The sequence below is a fragment of the Daktulosphaira vitifoliae genome, unplaced genomic scaffold (assembly GCF_025091365.1).
Source record: "Daktulosphaira vitifoliae isolate Bord-2020 unplaced genomic scaffold, ASM2509136v1 Scaffold_2, whole genome shotgun sequence".
In the NCBI taxonomy this organism is placed as follows: domain Eukaryota; kingdom Metazoa; phylum Arthropoda; class Insecta; order Hemiptera; family Phylloxeridae; genus Daktulosphaira; species Daktulosphaira vitifoliae.
The window spans coordinates 36,556,090-36,578,129 of NW_026099573.1; the positions used below are offsets into that span (position 1 = coordinate 36,556,090).

A 22,040-nucleotide genomic window follows, 5' to 3' on the forward strand; every position below is an offset into this window, starting at 1 on the left:
ACATCGCATGTTCTTATTTTACATCATTGGAATGTTTTTAAACAGAATTTTGCAAGGTGGATAGTTGGTTTACACTTACATCAAAATTGGAAGATGATAAACAGTTTCATGCCAAGATTATAAGAATCTTTCCATCCCAGTGAATAGTTAGAGGAACTTTTGATGAAATACACTATTTAATTATTCTGCAAATTTTTCTCTACTTTGTAACATTGATGACGAATAGTAAAAGAATTAATATTATATTCTAAAGAAACAAAACCAAGACACCTTATTATATTTGTTAATACTATAGCAGCTTTCCAATCACTTAATTTTGCAGTTAAGTTTTGATCAAAAAGTCTCTTTCTATTACGCTTTATTAGAGATGATTTACTAGTTGATGATTCATCAATAAAACATTTATTGTTGTCTAATAATTCACTACATTCACTTGAATAAGAGGATAAAACTATATGACATTTGACATTTTAGTCAGTAATTTAATAGATTTTTATCCTTTCTATTCATTCTTTTCAAATTATCAATTCTCAATTCAGCCTCAGCCTCATTTTTTGTTCATTTTCTATTTATATTACTAATATTAACGGGATGTCCTTCTATTCACTGGGGATAGCCTAAAACACGGACCGTCCGGTTAATATAATATAACATATATTATATGTACATATAATATATGTTGGGATATATTTTATCCCCACAATAAGATATGGTATGGATATAATATATCCCCATCAAATCATATTATGTGTATTATAATTTTCTGGAATTTTTTGGAATATATTGGAAATTTCTGGAAGTTTTTGGAAGTCCGTGGCGGACGGTCCGTCTTTTAGGCCGTCCCCCAATTATTTAACATAATTTATTATTTTAATAGATACATTGTCTTTTCCCAAATTTGTATTATATATGTTGTGATAAAATTAACTAAATCTTTAATTTTTTTTTTCATGAATTTTTTTGATAAAATAAAAAAGGCTCAACACTTTTTTTTTTAAGAGATTTACAATGGTTTAAATGTGGTGATATTTGAACAACCAACCACGTTTCAGTATTATTTTTTAAGTTAAAACAATTGTATTACTGATACTAGTAGCCATAATTATAAAAAAAATAACTTCTATATCAACAATAGAAAATAATAAAATTATTTAAAACGTAACTAATAGACTTAAAATAAAAAGACTTTTTATAGACAAATAAAAACCTTACTTATAATTTTTATAAAAATTCTTGTCGAAGCGTTAAAAAAATTACAAATGATAATGGACATTAATTAAAATGTTTGATATTTATGATCAATTAGTTATCATTAGAGATTATGCTGTCCATAACTTTATTCTATACTACTCAGAGTTATTAAAATTCGTTTATTATCCGTAATTATTATTGATAATATAATTCACTCAATATACAGATTAGGAAATGCGGAAATAAATAAATTTTAATGACTTTATACAACCAAAATAGTTATCAATTGGTAGAGACCTTTAAAATTTAATATATTATATCTTGAACATTTATTAGCAAAACAAATTATTTGAATAAGTGCCCCGACAATTTTTTTAAGTAGCTTCTAATATATATATATATATATTTTTTTTTTTTTCCATGCAGTATTCATCATTATTATTATTATTTTTAGTACTTTTATCGGCTCATTTAAAGGCCACAGCGGACTCTCCCAAAGGAGGAGGTTTTCTTAACCATTTATACTCCGGGACGGGTGGTTAGTCCGTCGCCGGAGAGAGGGGGGTGGCGATTCCAATTACCGAATAGATCATTTGGCAAATGAAGCCACCCGTCACCGAGTTTTGAACCCAATTAAAAAAATATTCGTTATAAAATATTTATCATTGACTTAATAAAAGCAAAAATAAAATCGTAAATTGTCTTAAAACAACTAACAGTTTAATGACCCTATAATGTACTAAACATTTATTACAATAATAAATTATTTATGATTAGGTATTTATAATTTTACAAATTATTTTTAGATTGCTAGTTTATAATTTTTAATATATATATAATGTATATATATATGAAGGAGTTTTAAATAATTGAAATCTTTATTCGTTTAGTTTAGCTATTATACATAAATATAATTCACGGGTTTCCAAGGAAACTATTGATTGTTTGCTATGTATTATTTGTGTCATCAGCTAATTTTCTTTACAATTTTTTACTTTTAAATTATTTTTTGAAATTTCTGAGGAAATGTTACCAAATGCTATACCAGCACCATAAGACATTCCAAATAAAATTGGCCATATTCCTAAATATATATTTTCAATAGTTTTATATATAATATAGCATTATACATGGAAAAAAATATGTTACTTCTGCTTAACATCAATGAGGCACCAATAACCATTATTGCACCTTCGCCTATAATAAATTTATAAATATTAATGATGAAGTAAAAAAATATATTAATGGAAAGACAATTATGTTGGTGTGTGTAGTATATACTATTAACTTCCAACAAAACTTTCCAAACAGTTTTATATTTTCAGTTAATTTAGAATAAGAACTCATGAATGTCTACATTTATTTTTATGATTTCATTTTAATTAATTTGTTGAAAAAGAAAATGGTTAATATAGCGACAATTCAAATTAAGACAGTTGGAATAACTATGTATTCGCTTAACCCAACCATTTATTTAGATATTCCTCTTTTTTTTTATAAGATTTGTCACTATATTAAATGTTCATTTTTTCAGTTTACGACTATAATCTCAAAAAATTAATTTTTTCAACATTAATAAGTTTTACATCAAGTTGGCAATACGTTTTTCAGACATTACCTAATTTTACTAGGAAATCACCCAAGGAACGTTGCAAAATTTCAGAATACTGATCTTCGCTGTTTGATATAAACATATTTTTAGACATAACTGAAATATAGTAATTATTTCAATTTTAATAAAAAAAAATATGATTTAATATCATTAAATTGGAATAAAATACAATTTCATTATATAAATTATGCATAATAACGTATAAATTAAATTCATATGTTTTAAAGTAAATAGAAAATGTCACTAATAAACAAAATTTATTTATAAACCATAGCTTAATATTTTCGTGTGCTTATAAAATAAAATAAAAATTAATATTTTTTTTTATTAGCCATAAATTTTTAACTTTATTTAAATTTAATAATTGATTTTCATTCTACTAAATTTTAAATTATTAATATATCTAATTTATGGAAAAATCCAAACATTAAAGGCATGAAATGTTTTTTATAAATAGTGTTGTGTAATGGGTTACTAGAAAACTAGAACTTTAAATGTTCAAAAATCTCAAACATTTCAATATGTGAATTTTAGTTAAAAATAACAGAATAAAATATTAAAATATTTAAAATTTAATATGGAACTGTTATAAAAAAAAAGTGATAATCAGCAAATATACTATAAAAAGATGATTTATTTTTTTAAATAAAATTAATCTAAAACTATTTTGCTTTATAAAGAGCAAAAATATGTTTATTTTCTGTTTGCAAATATTGCGTTTTGTTTGCTCGGGATGAAATATGTCAGAATATATAGGTAAAATTTGTACATTATTTCATTTATACACTCTTTCAATTATAGCTTCTAAAACTTTAAAATTTTCTTACATATTATAACTAATTCTTGAAAGAAAATTTAATTACTCACACAAACATTTTCAAACTATTACTAAAATGAAAAAAATGGTATGTATCATAAAAGACTTTTAGTTTAAATATCATTTATTTATTTGTGTTCACAGAAATTATTCTTCTTGATGGTTTTAAATTTTTCATGGTGTAAAGCAGCAAGTACGGAAGCATTTTATACTATTACTAATCCTAATAATATTTAAAATGTATTTAATATATACGGATAAAACTAATTGCAATAATGCTGTATAATAAAACTTGAATATTTAATAAGTATAAATAACTCATCAAAGTTAAAAAAATTTTAATTGTATTAATTAAATAGGGCAAAGCCACATAATATTCTAATCAGCATCCCACCATAATGTAGGTGACTACAAGGTGATTTTTTTAATGCTAGATACTTGATCTTATAGGGATGTCAACTTTATTTTTCCAAATGGCAACATATGTATTTAACTAGCTTATAAAATAGTAAATGATCTAATTAAGAAAATGGCTTTTAGACCAATGTTTCGGAAGATATTTACTATTTTGCTCCTAAGTAGGAGGAGGAGAGCGGTCGAGAAGTGACTAATGATAAAAATAGCAATATTCTCGCTTTAATTCCAGTCTATATTTTAAAATGTTAATAACTTCCAAATTATTAGACCAAAAGTTTTATTGATCAATCATTTTCTTAATTATATCATATTATATTTATTAAGCTATGAAAATACATATATTGCTATTTAAAATAAAATTAACACCCTTATAAGATATAAGGGATGAACATAAAAAATATTTTATAACAGATAAATTTAATTAACAAAAACTAAAAAAAAATTCACAAAAAACATATTTTAATTTAGTGTCTAGCGTTAAAAGAAACACCTTGTTTATGAAACTATGTACATCTATCACGAATACAACCATAAAACAGTATTTAAATTTTATTATAGTTGAGATAAGACTAAAAAGTTTTGAAAACTAAATAAATTCTGATCAAGTAGTATACAATATTAAAATTAAAATTGCTTCTAAAAGTGGTCACAAAATGTGCTCCACTCTATATTGAAAATTTTTTAAATTTAGTTATAGTAAAATATGGAGAATTTTTAGTTGAATTAATTATAATTTGGTACAACAATATTATCTAGTTATTATAAAAGATCTAATTTTTAAAATTTTTTCGTAATACATAATTTCAAATTTTGCAAATATGTTTGTGTCATTATTTGGTAAGCTATTTATGAACATTATTGTTTCAGGTGATTATCCTGTCAAAGATGTATGTAAGTTAAATAAGAATTAAATTAATTATTTTAGTATAAAGGAAAAACAAAAAGTACAGTGATCAAAATTTTTAAATGAGGAAAATAGGGTGTCGCAATAATTATGTTACTCAAATATTATTAAACATCAAATAATGTAAAACATGATTTCATTAAACATTTTTTAGATATGAATATGATTTTCTGTCGAATTTTTATCCATTTGTATTGTGTCCCAAATCTAATAAAAAAATCTTATGATTTTTGATCCGATTATCATTTTGTTGTAAATTTATTTACAATTTTTAAATTTTCAGTCTATAATAAAAACATATTTATTTATATATTTAATTTATCTCTAAAAAGAAAAAACTTTTTTTTAATTTATCAACATTTTAAATTAGTTATTTTTTTTTTACCGTTTTTCCTGCAAAAAGTTTTGATATTTACCGAAACTATCAATTAATATTTTTTTTAACATACTTATTATTCAAATTTTATATATTTATTCTAATAATTATTTTTCTAAAAATTCAGCCAATTGCTCTTTTTTTCAATTATGATATTTATTTTTTTTGTAAGCTAATTTTGCCTGTCTTTCCTATTAATGTCACTTATTATAGTATTTTTTATGCTATTCAATAAAATGTGTCAACTTCAAATACATTTTATGCAAATGCTTAGGATTCTCAGTTATATCTTCTAGCTATATATAGTTTTCTAATATAATATTTGAAAACATCCATCCTCAAGTTTTTTATTCAGTAATTCTCTTTCATATTATCTATAATACCAAATCTCTTATACTTTAACTTTGAAGTGATGATGAGAAGATTTTACTACCGATTTAACCCTTTACCTGCCCACAGGAGGATTTTAAAATGGTAATATTTCCACAAAAAACTAACTTTTGAAAATTTAATTCCAATTTTTACACAATAATGATTCATAAAATTCAGTTCTCTTTTTGTAAGGTATTTTAAAATAACATTTTTTTTTAAATTCTTTAAGTTTAAAGTCAAAATAATTATTTTTGAAAAAAAAAATAAGGAGTTTGGTTCCCTGTTACCCTTTTCTTAATACGCCAATGCAAGAGTTTACTAATTTCGAATAAACACATTTTAATTAAGTTTTTATACAACAATTTAATAAAAAAATAACAATTTTTCCCAAAAATTGTACTTTTTATTTAACTTTAATGTATGTTTTCACCAGCAAGATATGTTCAGAAGTCATTTTTTTACAAATTTAAGTATATCACATAAGCTTTAATTTAAGATACATATAAAAGTGTCAGTATTTCCGGACCATTTTCAAAAGTTAAGTTAAAAAATTACCATTGAATATTTTATGGGGATTTCCGCCATTTACAGAGAATGAGAGAATTTTTAACATTTTTAAGGGCAATGTCTTCGACTAGATACAATTTTTGATCAATATCGTATCGTTGAAAGAAATCGGTTTGGTGAGAGCTGAAAAAAAGTGGTAACAGACACAAAAAAAAAACATATTATAATAAAATTATTACCTTCTCAGTTTCTCAGCTTCTCATCAAAGCTAATATACAGTATATATATTATTTATTATATAGAATGATTCTTTTTACGTTAATTATTTGATTCCCCTCAAAATCATAATAACTAGAAAATGTTTGGTTTTTTAATAAAACTATTTTTTTTTTTTGTCAACACATACACATAATAATATGATTATATGTATAGTATGTTTTTAAGGATGATAATGGTAACATTGTTCCCGAAATATGTATCCGCAGTTTTTTAATAAGTTTTGTGGCTTTTGAATTAAAATTTTTTTTATTTTCCAATTAATACATACTTATTTAAATATTATTTATTTATTAAACTTATTTTCAGTGTGTATGTATTGCCATAAATCGCCACCCGATCGTCAAGTTAAAGCGCCGTGCTGTCAACAAGTATACTGCAGGGACTGTCTGGATGACTTATCAGACTATTTACCATGTAAAACTTGTGGGGCTCATTTTGATAAAAGTAATTATAAATTTAAGTGATAACATTTCTTTTTTTTCTAAAAAAATATTTATATAGTTATAGAAATTTAAAGATTTTTTGACTTCTGACATGTTGATAATGTAAAATGGCTCGTTCAATATCAGTGAGATATGGTATTGTTACATATATCCATCAAGTTACTAAACATAATATATTATCAAATTAAAAATAAGGACTTTTATGAAAAAATTAATTTTTAGGTTCTCAATCTCAAAGGATTGACAAAAATGTCTATTCAATTATATAATATTGTAGTTCTTTGAACCAAATAATTTTTCTCTTAACAAAAATTAAAACTTTTCAATAGTTTTCGATAAAATGAGTGTCTTAGTCAATAACTATATCAGAGTAACATGCATATAATAATTTAAAATAATAGTATGAAATAATATTAGCTGCAGTAAATATTTAATATGTTATTCCATTAATATAAACATGGAAATTAATTAATTTAAATTATAAATTTATTTTTAGAAAATAAAGTATTAAGTAAGTTTAAATATATATATATATTATTTTACTATCATCTAGTTGATTTAAATTGTGATTCATTACAAAATAAATTATAAATTAGATAAAAAATAGATTTAAACATTTTTTATTTATTTTTTGGTTTTTACCGTGTAACGTGACAAAATTTGAATTTTTATGGTATAGATAAATTTGGGAGAGCACCTTTGCCACGAACTGATGATGCTCCGACATTTACATACTTCGACATTTGACAAAGTAGTAATTGTTACGAACATCTGGTACTCCAACCATCTGATTCATAGGTTACCAAAATTTTGACGGATTTTACTCCGACATTAAATTTAAAAAATGAGATAGTAAAAATTCTGACATTATCGATACTTTGATTATGCATCGAAAATTATATTATATTTCGATTGCATTGTTAGTAATAAGGCGCATTGATCGTATATGTTGCAACGTCAGGGTCACGTGGCAACAGAAACACTACATTATTAAATTAATTATATTATTATTAATAGTATTGTAAAATTTAAATTAAAATGTTCTATTCAATTAGCATTTATTTGCTACTATAGTTATTATACAAAAATATATATTTTGCTTATTATTTTCTGGTACAATTTCTCACATTTGACATATGTTATTAATACTCGAATGATAATAGTCATTCATTAAGTAACATAAAATTAATAGTGTTTAATACAAATGTACATTTTTGAAAAAGTTTTCTCTATTGTTAGAATATATATTTATCTTTGAGAATTTTATTTTTTAATTATCCAATAATTACAAAATATTTTCATCAAATCAAAAAACTGTTAGTTAACTGTTTTTTCAGTCGATCCACAAAATTTTATCTAACAGTAACTTATTTTTTAACATCTAAGAGATCCATTTGAAAACTAATTTTTCTATAAGAAATATTTGCTGTAAAAATTGTCTTGTGCAATTTTATTAGTGATTAATTCCTAAGTGTGTAATATTAAAAAATAATAACTAATATAACACATAAAATTGTTTGTACAATATAAAATCATTCTTGGGGATGTCTGGATTTTTTCCTGTGCTGCATTAGGATATCTAAGTATAAAATAACACAGTGTATACAACTTCAATGCAGTAATTGTTGAACACATTTTTTTTAGTCTTATTACTTTCTGGAAGTTTCTTCCAATAGGTTTTTATAGACTCAGAAGAGTATGATTAATTTTTCTTTCAGCAATTTTAATTGAAAATTAATTACTAAAATTATTTTTAACTTATATTAAAAAAAATTAAAATAGTATTAAACTGTGTAAGTTTTGCTACAAGTCTAATATGAGTTATGCTAAGAATTAGTAAGTTTTGGTTATATATAAGTAGAATTAATTTTTTCTTATTTAAAAATTCTGTGTGTCATCTAAAATTAAAAATATATTAACTCATCGTTAAAAAAATTTAATTTTGTGACATGAGTTTTATAATCAATGTTAAATTATAAGTAAAACCATTATAATCTCCAGTGGTGCTCAAAAAAAAGTTAAAAATATTAAGGAGTAAAAAATTATTTATTTAAAGTTCTTTTTGTTTAAAATCTAATATACATTTATTGAAATCAGTTTAATATTTCCTTGAAAAAAATATCTGAATAGCCTNTAATAATATAATAATATAATCGTTAATAGACAGTAATCAATTATAACGCTATTTTATTATATTAATTAATATTTATTAATTAGTGATAAGGGTTATATTTTTCCATCAGATAATATATTGCTACGATATTCATCTACTCCGAAATTTGATAATTTTTTAATCGATTTCGCGAATAATCGATATTCGGAGCTAATTTCATTCGGAGCAATCAATTAATAGTCCTATTCGGAGTATTCGTAGTCGTAGTAACATCCAAATTTTTGTAACCAGGTATTCGTAGTAATTGTTGTCGGAGTAAATGTATTCGGAGGATTTTTTTACAGTGTCGGAGTAAATGAATGTCGGGGCATCATCAGTTCGTGGCAATCTCCGGAACCGATAAATTTACTGTTTTGCTTTGCTAATGGGCGCGCGTACGTTATATCCGGCCGTATAATCAGAAAACTGTACTGTTGTTATCAAGGTGAACGCTATACACACAATATTCTTTATCAATTTAATAATCGTTCCTATATGAAACTGGTCACCACTATCAATACCTGTATAATTTTAATATTGTTCATACTTATATATTTTTTATATTTTGTAAATTGTTAAGCCGATACCCTCTCTCAAACGTGATCGTCGTCGTCGGTGTGTTTCGCGCGGTGTGTAAAAAAAATTGACTCTCACTTCCCCCTTTGAACAATCGTCGTGGTATTTTGGCTGTGTGCCTACAACCAACATTATTTTGTTTTTTTCCGCGTGTGACATTGTTTTTGAATTATGTATTAACTTTTGTAAGGCGTCGGCCATTTTCCGGGGCCGAGATCCCCATCTTTGGATGAGTCCCATCCGGGACTGAGTATCGTATATATTTTTTTTCGTTGTACATTAATGTTTTGAGTATTTTTATGTTAAAATTTATTTTTATATTACATAAGTATATGAGTGACCATTCGTTTGTACTTGATCGGGTTTTAGGCTTCTATTTGGATTTCTGCACCGTCCTAAGGTTTTATCAGGTTGACATGATCAGTGAGCCACTTAAGAGAGCTCTTTTGGGCTGCACTGATCACAAGTATTCCATGAATGAATCTGGTGTCTTCAAACCTTGGTACGTCGGTTCCATAAGGACCCGACAGTATCAAGTCTCCAACACAATATTCAATGCGTAGCCCCTGCTCTGTTCCCAGTCGATCTTGCGATTCCTGGTCTGCATTTTTTGACGTTGCTGTCTCTTTGCTATTAGACGGTTCACCAAGTGTCCCGTTGTTCGCATTGACACCATCAAGTTCGGCGATTCTTCTGCGAAGAGTCGCCAGTTCACGTTCTTGTTCCGACACATTGTCCGTAGAATCCTTGTTTGTAGCAGGCTCGTTATTTTGCGGTGTTTGTATGTTTTTATTTATATAGTGCCCACGAGTAGTCGAGAAATAAAGGTTCATCACAACAGAGTTCGTTACTGTGATAAGGCTGTATACTCTATGGTGCGCCAGGTGCGACAGAAGATCCCAATTGTCACTTTACCTTTCGACTAACAACCCTGTGATAAGTTAGCAACCCTCTCACTTGGTATGGCTGGGTTAGGGGTTGAAACATGTGTTAATAAATTGTTATTTTTAATACCCTAAAAAGGAACATTCTTTAGATGATTTTTGATTTATTCATATATAAATGTAATATTTAGTACATATATTAACAATTCTACTATAAGGTAAACTATCATAAGCCCTCAATTTTTATATGAAATATGAGATAATTTACCTCTGAAGTATAAAAATATTATAAAGCAAATTAAAAGGAAATTTTTCGTCCAAAAGGTGTCCGTGGTACTACTGGTAAAACACTTGATTTATCATTAGATTTAGGTATGTATTCCAATATATTTATATAATTAAAAAATATATATTGAAGAATTTTTACCAACAATAATGAATATTATTACTTTTTAAATAAATATTATTAACTAATTTAAAATGTTTAACTAACAAAATATTATCGTTAGGCTTGAAGGATTCTAGTATTTATATTTTCGATCTGCCAAAGCCTTTTAACAATAAAAAACAGTTCTCACTTTTACACTCAGATTATATTATGACTTGTAGTTATTTATATTTATAATTGTGTCATTAATCTTTTTATTTATTTAAGACGAAAATGATTTAAGTTTCACAAACGAGGAAATATATCATGGTTGGTTTCTCAATATTAAAATAAATAATTAAATTAGTTATGAACCAATAAGTTTATAAATCAAATCATCGACTATTTTTACATACAATTTTAGTTGTTAGAAAATCATCGAGCTAAAATTGAATACATTATAAGGATTAAAATAAATTTTTATACTTTTTTGTTATATTTCATTATTTAAGAATACCAGTTTAAGTTTATATAACAATTTTATGAGACTTGATTTTTTTTTTGATTGGATATATAGTATTTTTATTAATCAATTTTGAGTGATATGATTAAGGGATTAAATGAATACTATTTTATAAAAATTATTTTTTTACATACAATTTTTACCATGAAATTTAAAGAAAAAATTTTGATTTAGAGTATAATCCAGCTTAGCTCTATGAATATATTTTATACTTATTTTCAAATAAATGAGGTTTATACATGCTTTTATGAAATTTGAATAATTTATCTAATAATTTTTACTTAAATTTTTTTGTAATTGTCTTATCTATTAAAAAATATTATTAGAAAAAAAATTACACTCTCATATAAATCTTCCTTTTCAATCATTATAATTAATTATTATAATATTGAATTCTAAAAAAAATCAATAAATATTGCCATTATTTTGTTAAAAATTCTGGTCAATCAGTTTATTAATAATTAATTTGTTAAAACTTACTCAATACTAACTAGTCTCTAGAAGCTAATGGTCAGAGCTGCAAAAGCCTTATTAACAATAAAAAGAAATTGTTCTTTTACCCTCAGATTATATTATGACTTGTAATTATTTATATTTATAATTGTGTCACTAATTTTTTTATTTGTTTAAGACGAAAATGATTTAAGTTTCATAAACGAGGAAATAGATCATGGTTGGTTTCTCAATATTAAAATAAATAATTAAATTAGTTATGAACCAATAGTTTATAAATTAAATCTTCGACTATTTTTACATACAATTTTAGTTATTACAAAATCATCGAGCTAAAATTGAATACATTATAAAAATTAAAATAAATTTTTATACTTTTTTGTTATATTTCATTATTTAAGAATACTAGTTTAAGTTTATAAAACAATTTTATGAGACTTTTTTTTTTCGATTGAATTCTAAAAAAAATCAATAAATATTGCCATTATTTTTTTAAAAATTCTGGTCAATCAGTTTATTAATAATTAATTTGTTAAAACTTACTCAATACTAACTAGTCTCTAGAAGCTAATGGTCAGAGCTGCAAAAGCCTTATTAACAATAAAAAGAAATTGTTCTTTTACCCTCAGATTATATTATGACTTGTAATTATTTATATTTATAATTGTGTCACTAATTTTTTTATTTGTTTAAGACGAAAATGATTTAAGTTTCATAAACGAGGAAATAGATCATGGTTGGTTTCTCAATATTAAAATAAATAATTAAATTAGTTATGAACCAATAGTTTATAAATTAAATCTTCGACTATTTTTACATACAATTTTAGTTATTACAAAATCATCGAGCTAAAATTGAATACATTATAAAAATTAAAATAAATTTTTATACTTTTTTGTTATATTTCATTATTTAAGAATACTAGTTTAAGTTTATAAAACAATTTTATGAGACTTTTTTTTTTCGATTGAATTCTAAAAAAAATCAATAAATATTGCCATTATTTTTTTAAAAATTCTGGTCAATCAGTTTATTAATAATTAATTTGTTAAAACTTACTCAATACTAACTAGTCTCTAGAAGCTAATGGTCAGAGCTGCAAAAGCCTTATTAACAATAAAAAGAAATTGTTCTTTTACCTCAGATTATATTATGACTTGTAGTTATTTATATTTATAATTATGTCATTAATCTTTTTTTTTTTAATTAAAACGATAATGTTGTAAGTTTCATGAACGGTGAAATGTCTCATGGTTGGTTTCTCGATATATTTTAATTATTTGAATTTATTAAAATTGTTTGCAATTGACGATGTAATATATTTTAGTGTCAATTTAAAACTTTGTATTAAAAAATAATTGTTAAAAATATATTACATTTTATAAGATTTTTTAAAAGAAGCGAGAAAATGACGTTTAAAGTGAAATATTTTTCTAAAAACTACTTTACACCCAAAATAGGCTACTTGGGAGGAAACTTCGTAATTTAAAGAGGCCACTACAAATATTTTATCTGAAGCACTAACAGTCATTGTCATGAACCAATATTTATGTACAAATATTAATTTTTGTATTTTTGTGGTATAGATGATAAGAACTTTATGGACTTTGTAAACGAGTTAAAACAAAGTAATTACCTTTTTGTAAATATGATAAAACATGATTACTACTTAAAATATTTATAAAATGATTAATTTAAGGATAAGATAAAAATTTTCTAAGAAACAAATCAAAGTTTTTAATTTTTATAAAAAAAATATTGTTCAATTCAAAAAACTCTACAATAATATGTAGGTAAATATTTTTTTTTCCCATCAAAGTTAAATACCGTAACTTTAATTGTGTAGAAACATTATAAAACCTTTATCATAAACGATGATCAATTAAATAAATTGTAATTTTAGAACAAAATTTTTAGAACTATTTTTGTGTGAAAATTCTCGATTTTATATTTTATATTTTAGCTTCGATGCGAAGCTGAGAAAGTATTGGTTTTATTATGATGTGTTTTTTTTTGTGTCGTTGCCACTTTTTCTCAATTTTCACTGGACTGATTTCTTTCAACGATACGTCAAAAGATCACAAATCGTATCTAGTCGAAGACATTATCCTCAAAAATAGAAAAAGTTCCCTCGTTCCCCTCGTTAATGGAGGAAATCTCCAAAAAAATTATAAATTTAAAAATCGCTAATTTTTGAAATTTTTTTAAAATTAAAAGTGCTTCCTTTTTTTAAAAATTATAAAATTAATATACTTTTTTTTTGTAGATTAATGATGACTTTACCTTTCATTTGGTATATATTTTTTTTAAATCAAATACTTAACCTGCCCAAAGGGGGAGATTTAAAATGACAACTTTTTCATAAAAAATAACTTTTCCAACTTAACTTTTGAAAGTGTTCCGGAAAGTCTGACACTTTAATATATATCTTAAATTAAAGCTAATATAATATACTTTATCATAGAAAACAAATTCCGGACTTTATTTTGTCTTCCGAAATGGCTACCAAATGCTATTTTTGTATGAAAATTCACGATTTTATATTTTACATTTTTAACTTTAAAATGCTATAACTTTTTGAAAATGTACGGATCAATATAATTTTTTTATGAGAAATATTATTTATGTCCCTCTTTCAATCGACATACTTTATCTTAATCAGTATATAAATAAGGAAATAGCAGATCATGTAGCTTTTGTAATAATCCACCAATTTTTTTAAATTATGCAAATCTAAAGATTTGCATCGAAGCGTTTTTTATGACAGTGATTTTAATCACTGTCAGATATCATTATACTTAGACCCAACTATGACACGTCACCACTGTGCTGCGACCCCCCTGTACTGGGTTTTATTTAATTTAATAACCTTAAATTAACAGTTTTACCAAAAAAAAAAAATATATATATAATACATTTTACTTTTTTTTCAATATATATTAAACTTACAATAAATTTTATAATAACATTTTTATGTAAAATTAAAAAAAGAGGATAATTCAATGTTTCTTTAGTATAAACAAGCACTAACTTTATACAGTGTAATTTAATAAGCTTGAATTCCTTTTCTTCGTTAAATAATGAGTTTCTTTTACAAAAATATGTACATTAATATTTAATTTATTTATATAAACTATTATAAATATGTATTATGGTAAACAATCAAAATTTAAATAGGAACCTATTATTTTTTTACTATTAAATGATTTAAATAAAAGTTTGACTGATCGATAACCAGTATTGTGTTATATTTACCATAACGCACAGATAAGAATTCTTTTATGTAGCGTACCCCACTTGCCTAAAACTTTAAATTATAACTTAAAAAGTAATAATGCAATACTAAACATTGACATGTCAACATTTTATTTTCCATTAATATCAATTGTAAAAAAACAATAATAGATTGTCCTTATATCATACCATTTAGAATATTTTTAAAATTAGCAATTTTTAAATTTGTAATTTTTTTGGAGATTCCTCCATTTAAAGGGAATGAGAGACATTTTTTCAATTTTTGAGAGTAATGTCTTCGACTAGATATGATTGAAGATCTATGAACCTGTAGGTTAAAAGAAATCGGTTCTGTGAGATTTGAAAAAAAGTAGTGACAGACACAAAAAAAAACACATCATAGTAAAATTAATACCTTCTCAGCTTCGCATCGAAGCTAAAATAAAAAAAAACACTCATCAGAGTAAAATTAATACCTTCTTAGCTTAAAAAATAGAATTAAGCTCTCCACATATGGCTCAATATTATAAGAAAATAATTTTGGTAATTTATTACAACTCACTCCTTCATGTAGTTATAAAGGATGTAAAATTGACAAAAATAGTAGCTTTTTATTGTTTTGGATTTACTTAAGTTACAGTGTATTTTATTTAATAAATCCCATACTATACTATACTAGGTCTGTTAAAAAAGTACCTAGATTTTATTTTTAATAATTACAAAAATGAAGATAAACATTATTAAAAGGTATTTCCTTCAAAATAATCTTTTCTGGCCGATATGTAGTAGTCCCATAGATCTTGTTATTTTTAAAAAGACCTTTCGCACGAAATAAATTGACTAAATTTAAAGACGTATAATACTAGATAAGATAGCGACCTCAGGTTTTGTTTAAAATAAAACTAATACGTGAGGAATAAATCAATATATAATTTAAATTGTTTAAAATTAAGCCATTTTATACGAAAAATTAATTTTATGCTATCATCCTTAAACTCTAACATCATATCACTATTGATTTTCAAATGACAACACAATTTTTTTATGAGATCACATTTATTCGACTGAAAATATTTTTTAATAGAAATTTATTTAATATTATCCGATTTTCTTCAAGTTACAACTATAGTTTATCATATTTCTATAAAAAGGTTGTGATTATACAACGTGGTAATGTAACCATTTTAGCTTCGATGCGAAGCTGAGAAGGTATTGGTTTTACTAAGATGTGTTTTTTTTTTTTTTTTGTGTCTGTTACCACTTTTTCTCAGCTCTCACCGAACCGATTTCTTTCAATGATACGTCAAAAGATCACAAATCGTATCTAGTCGAAGACATTACCCTTAAAAATTGAAAAAAATTCCCTCGTTCCCCGTAAATGGGGGAAACCTCCAAAAAAATTACAAATTTAAAAATCGCTAATTTTCGAAATTTTTTCAATTTTTTTTACTTAAAAGTGCCATAACTTTTTCAAAAATGAACATATCAATATAATTCTTTTTTATATAGATGCATAATATCATTACCTTTCATTTGGTATATTTTTTTCATAAATTTAACCCTTAACCTGCCCACAAGGGGGGATTTAAAATGACAACTTTTTCACAAAAAATTAATTTTTTTAACTTAAATTTTGAAAATGTTCCGGAAGGTCTGACACTTTTATATATATCTTAAATTAAAGCTAATGTAATATACTTTATCATGAAAAAAAAAAATTTCGGACTTTATTTTATCTTCACGGTGAAAATGGCTACCGAATGCTATTATTGTGTGAAAATTCTCGATTTTATTTTTTAAATTTTTAACTTTATAATGCTATGACATATTGAAAAGTGTATGGATCAACATTATTTTTTTATGAGAAATAATATTTTTTAATAATCCCTTTTTCATTCTACATACTTTATCTTAATTAGGATATTAATAATGAACTAGCAGATAATGTAGCTTTTGGAATAGTCCACCAATTTTTTAAAATTAAACACTATCTAAAGATTTGCATCGAAGCGTTTTTTTTTTGATAGTGATTAAAATCACTGTCAGATATCATTATACTTAATCCATCTATACCACGTCACCACTGTGCCGCGACCCCCCTGTGCTGGGTTTTTTTAAAAATAAATACGTTTTTTTCTGATCGTCCTTAAATTACAGCTGTAACTTATAGAAAATTAAATAATATTTTTGTTTTTTTTAAGTCGATGAAATAAAAGGAATTTCCAAGGAAGAACGAAGTAAATTTTATTAATTTTATTGTTTAATTAAATTATTTGACATTTGCATTCTATTATATAGAATTCCTTAGAAATGAATCATTTAAAAAACACAATATGGGTACGCTTTATTTTTTAAAATATTCCTATTTTAAATGTTTAATTATTATTCTGTAAATTATATAAAAAGAAATTAAAAAAGTTTTATTACATTCTATCTATTGAAATATTTGAATCGTTATATAAGTGTTTTTTTGTACATTATCTTTTATATTTTAGTTTTATGCCAAAGAAACTTATTTCATCATTATTAAGAATATTTTATTCATATTTATATAGTTTAATATAAGACGTTACATCATAGTAATATTCGTAATAAATTGTATGAATTTATGAAGAAATATTACAATTTTTTGTTATAGATCCTGAAGGTAAATATATTAAAACATTTTATTTTAATGAAGGCCTTGAATATTTCAGATTTTAAAAATCTGTATTTTCTTAAAATGTTAGATTTTATAAGTATGTATTTTATTATTAGTAAATTATATCAGTTTAATGATACCATTTCTTATATATTATACATTTAGTATCTACTCAGTAGCGGCTATCCATTTTAGCACCATCTTAAAATTTACTACAAAAATTCAATTATACAGGGTTAGAAATCTATAATAAAATCTAAATATTTTTAACTTCACATTCTTTTAAACTTATGGTAAATAAGTTACAGATACATATAAAATTTAACTATAAATAAATTGTAGCGTTTATATCAAAATTAACCAAAAAAAATAAATCGATTAATATCAATTTTTAAACATGACAAAGTCAATTTTTTTTATTAAATTAGAATTTTATAATTATTATGCATCTTACAAAATCTTGAAAAAAATTCAAGATAAATTAACTAACTTACTAGATATGTAACAAATTTGTTGAAAAAACAAAATAATTTCGGTTCCTATTTGTATTGCATTTTTAAAATAGTTTACGATGACGACGAAGACAATAATGACAATAAAATTGATAATGAAGTTAATAATGAAGACAGCATTGAAACTCAATTATTATTAAGTAAGTCAATCAGGGTACAATATTTCTATTGGAGATTGGAACCATAAATTCTAGTTCTGTTATTAATCAATATACAGCGCGGTTGTTTTATCATTATTTATTTAAAAAGTCGATAAAATAAGTATAATAATATTAACATGAAAATTTGTTTTATATTATTCGACTACAACTGAAGTTTAGGGATGATCAGAAAAATGGCATTTTGTGTAGTATATGATAATTGCTTCCTGTTTGTAATATTATAGGATAAATAAAGTTTATCGTATTTCTATAAAAATATTGTGACTATCAATATACGATACGGTAGGGTTGATGTTTTAAAAATAGGTACGTCTTTTTCTGATTGTCCCTAAGCTACAACTGTAACTTATAGAAAATCAAATAATATATTATTTTTTTTGAACTCAGTCGATCAAATAGATGGAATATCCATGGCAGAACGAAGTAAAAATTTTTATTTTTATTGTTTTATTAAATTATTTTACAAATTAAATTATTTTTGCAATTTTTATTATATAGGATTCCTTAAAAATGAATCACTAAAAAAATATAATATTAGTATGTATTTGTATAAATTTTTTTTTTTTTTATTTGATAAAAATATATCATATAGATCATAGTACTATTCATTATAATTTGTATTAATTTAAGAACAAATTTTACAATTATTTTATATTTTGCAGATCCTGAAGGTAAATACGATATTAAAACATTTTTATTTCATAAAGTCCTTGATAATTTTAGATTTTAAATCTGTATTTTCTTTAAATAGTAGATTTTATAATATTAATTATCCATATTGTAATATCAATTATTATATTAATATAATATATTAGTTTAATGAAACCATTTCTTATATAAAATTAAAATTAGATGAAAAAATTGTAATTTTTAGGGGATTTCCTACGTTTTCAAAGAACAAGGGAATTTTTTTTCAATTAAAGGGCAATGTATTTAACTAGATACGATTTGTGATTTTTTTCGTATTGTTGAAATAAATCGGTGGGGTTGAGCTGAGAAAAAGTAGAGACAAACATAAAAAAAAAACACATCATAGCAAAATTAATATCTTTTCAGCTTTGTTTTGAATCTAAAATGTATTTAGGTATCCTCCAAGAACTCTAGTAGATATTCACTTATGATATAAGTAAATTAAACTTTTAGTGTCTACTCAATAGTGGAAATACATTATAACGTCCTCATAAAATTTACTACTAAAATTCAATTATACGAGTTTAGATATCTTCATAGAATCTTTCACTCCCTAAATCTTTTTGTCTTCAATTTTTTTTAAACNTTCACTCTCTAAATCTTTTTGTCTTCAATTTTTTTTAAACATATGGTAAATAAGTTATGGGTAACCAAAAAAAATATATCAGTTAATTTGAGTTTTTAAACATAATAAAGTTAAATTTTAGTTTTAAAGGTGATTTTATAATACTGTCGGTTTTTACAATTATTATTTACCTTTGAAATTCTTGACAAAAATTCGAGATAGTTCAACTAACTTATAGATACGTTACAAATTTTTTGAAAAAGCAAAATCATTTCGGTTTCTAACCCTGCCCTCCACTGCCTCTCTCTATATCCCTAATTAATACCCAAGTAAACCTCATCACATAACATATGTTCATGTTCAAATTTCTACTATAATTATTTTCTATGATCTAATGAACTGCATTTTTTCAAAAAGTTTACGATGACAACGACGACGACGACAATAACAACAATAATATTAATAATGACGTTAATAATGAAGTCGACATTGAAACTCAATTATTATTAAGTAAGTTAATCACTGTACAATATTTTTATTGGGTGGAACTATACATTCTCGTTCTGTTATTAAACAATGTAGAGGGCGGATGTTTTATCATTACCTATTTAAAAGACGATAGCACAGTGTAAGCTTGGCATAGTTGGGACAAGTATAGATGATATCTGACAATGATTAAAATCACTATCATAAGAAATGCTTTGATGCAAATCTGTAAATAGTGTTCAATTTTAAGAAATTGGTGGATTAAACCAAAAGCAAAATTCTAACTCAAAAAGAATTAAGAAAAATTGAAAAAAAAAATCATTGCCTCTGGCAATGATATCAATGATTCGACAAACGTTCGTCACATTCATTTTTAATAAAATTTGCAATTTAAGTTGATTCAAATATTAAAATTAATTTTTTCGATTTAAAAGAAAAAAAAATTGAAATAAGTTTAAATTTATGTTCTATGTCAATTAGATTTATATAATATTCATGGAAATCAGTGTACCCCTTATAAGGTATATTAAAATAAACTAAAATACAAAACCAAATTTTAACACAAAAAAGCATATTTTTGAATATAATAATCATAAAAAAAAAAATGAACTAGTTTTATGTTTATCCCTTTACAGCAAAGGCGCCAGAAGCTTTTCTCCACTTCAATCACCAGCACTTAATTCTGTGTCGTACATACTCGTCAATACCACCACTCTTTTGCACAACTGACCCTAAATACTTATAAACTCTCCACCTCTCCAATCATGTCCTCGCCTATTGTCACTGGCCTCCTCATTTCACCTACCTCGTGTTCTCCTTTGTCAAACTCGTACTCTATATACTCTGTCTTACTTCTACTTATTCTTAAACCCTTTTCTTCAAAAGCTGATCTCCACACCTCTAGCCTTTGATTAATTTCCTCCTTATTTTATCCTATTAATACTACATCGTCAGCAAACAACATGTACCACGGCACCGCTCCTTGTATTTCTCTAGTAATTTCATCCATCACTATAGAGAATAAGTAAGGGCTTAAAGCAGAACCTTGGTGCACTCCTACTCTTACTCGAAAACCTTCTGATATTCCTCCTGCGCTTTTTACCCTAGTACAAGTGCCATCATACATATCCTCTTCTATATTAATGTGCCTTTTCGGGACTACTTTTCTCATTAATGCCCATTTTAAAACCTCTCTCGGTACTCTGTCATACGCTTTCTCTAAATCTATAAATACCATACACAGATTTTTCTTCTTTTCTCTAAACTTTTCTATTAGTTGCCTCACACAAAATACTAGCTACATTATCGACTTACCAGGCATAAATCGAAACTGATTTTTAGATACCGATGTCTGATTTCTTACTCTTTTATTTATTCCCTTTTCCCAAATCTTCATACTATGACTCATAACTTTTATGTCTCTATAATTTCCACACTCCTGTATGTCTCCTTTACCTTTAAATATCGGCACCATAATACTATTCCTCCATTCATTTGGTATTTTCTCTTCTAATAAGATTTTATTTAAAAGTTCCTTCAACCACCTTATGCCAATACTGCCTAATATTATCCATACTTCTACTGGCACTTCATCTGGTCCTACTGATTTATTCTTTTTCATTGATGCCACAGCCTCCCCCCATACCTCTTTCTGACTAATTTTATCAACCAGTCCCTCATTCCACGAGATATCCTCTAATGTCTCTTTTGGGTACTCATCATTCAACAATTTTTCAAAATACTCTTCTAGATACTCTTATGTAAAATACTTCGCTGCATGGATATTAGTGGTTCATATAATTATATTCCTCAATTAATAGTAAAACAAATTTTCACTGAAATTTTCCCTTGTTAATTTAAAAACAACCTAACCTTTTT

The 22,040-nt window shown here is 24.7% G+C and overlaps 2 protein-coding genes across 7 annotated transcripts in view; one reads left to right on the forward strand and one right to left on the reverse strand.

The window, feature by feature from the left end:
• Positions 1-2,007: 2,007 nt before the first annotated feature.
• Positions 2,008-4,878, reverse strand: LOC126899288 (uncharacterized). Its single transcript, XM_050674038.1, has 4 exons — positions 3,876-4,878; positions 2,810-2,899; positions 2,341-2,388; positions 2,008-2,275 (listed from the first exon to the last, which is right to left on the reverse strand). Exons 1-4 carry the CDS (start codon positions 3,940-3,942, stop codon positions 2,163-2,165), a joined length of 318 nt encoding a protein of 105 aa, XP_050529995.1. The 5' UTR covers positions 3,943-4,878; the 3' UTR covers positions 2,008-2,162.
• The window catches only part of LOC126899282 (uncharacterized protein PF3D7_1120000-like), a 29,817-nt gene continuing 11,345 nt past the window's right edge, over positions 3,569-22,040 (forward strand). Inside the window, exons 1-17 of one of the 6 annotated variants that reach the window (XM_050674005.1) lie at positions 3,569-3,708; positions 3,765-3,813; positions 4,905-4,928; positions 6,782-6,919; positions 7,415-7,429; positions 10,855-10,902; positions 11,186-11,227; positions 12,052-12,093; positions 13,460-13,501; positions 17,309-17,344; positions 17,406-17,444; positions 17,804-17,845; positions 18,314-18,400; positions 18,809-18,844; positions 18,920-18,958; positions 19,081-19,092; positions 20,094-20,186. In XM_050674005.1, the coding sequence (XP_050529962.1) occupies positions 3,697-3,708; positions 3,765-3,813; positions 4,905-4,928; positions 6,782-6,919; positions 7,415-7,429; positions 10,855-10,902; positions 11,186-11,227; positions 12,052-12,093; positions 13,460-13,501; positions 17,309-17,344; positions 17,406-17,444; positions 17,804-17,845; positions 18,314-18,400; positions 18,809-18,844; positions 18,920-18,958; positions 19,081-19,092; positions 20,094-20,186 (796 nt within the window). In that variant the 5' untranslated portion in view covers positions 3,569-3,696. Of the gene's footprint in view, positions 3,709-3,764; positions 3,814-4,904; positions 4,929-6,781; positions 6,920-7,414; positions 7,430-10,854; positions 10,903-11,185; positions 11,228-12,051; positions 12,094-12,567; positions 12,610-13,459; positions 13,502-17,308; positions 17,345-17,405; positions 17,445-17,745; positions 17,755-17,803; positions 17,846-18,313; positions 18,401-18,808; positions 18,845-18,919; positions 18,959-19,080; positions 19,093-20,093; positions 20,187-22,040 lie in introns of all 6 variants that reach the window. The other 5 variants (XM_050674006.1, XM_050674007.1, XM_050674009.1 and 2 more) reach the window with 5 other exon arrangements.

Bases quoted from the DNA above. Each gene is read 5' to 3' on its own strand.
- LOC126899288 (XM_050674038.1), bottom strand. From the start codon at position 3,942: ATGAGTTATTTATACTTATTAAATATTCAAGTTTTATTATACAGCATT. The intron at 2,900-3,875 runs GTATATATTAAA...ACTATATTTCAG, and splicing joins TATTGCAATTAGTTTTATCC to TTATGTCTAAAAATATGTTT. The intron at 2,389-2,809 runs GTAATGTCTGAA...AATTTATTATAG, and splicing joins TGATTTCCTAGTAAAATTAG to GCGAAGGTGCAATAATGGTT.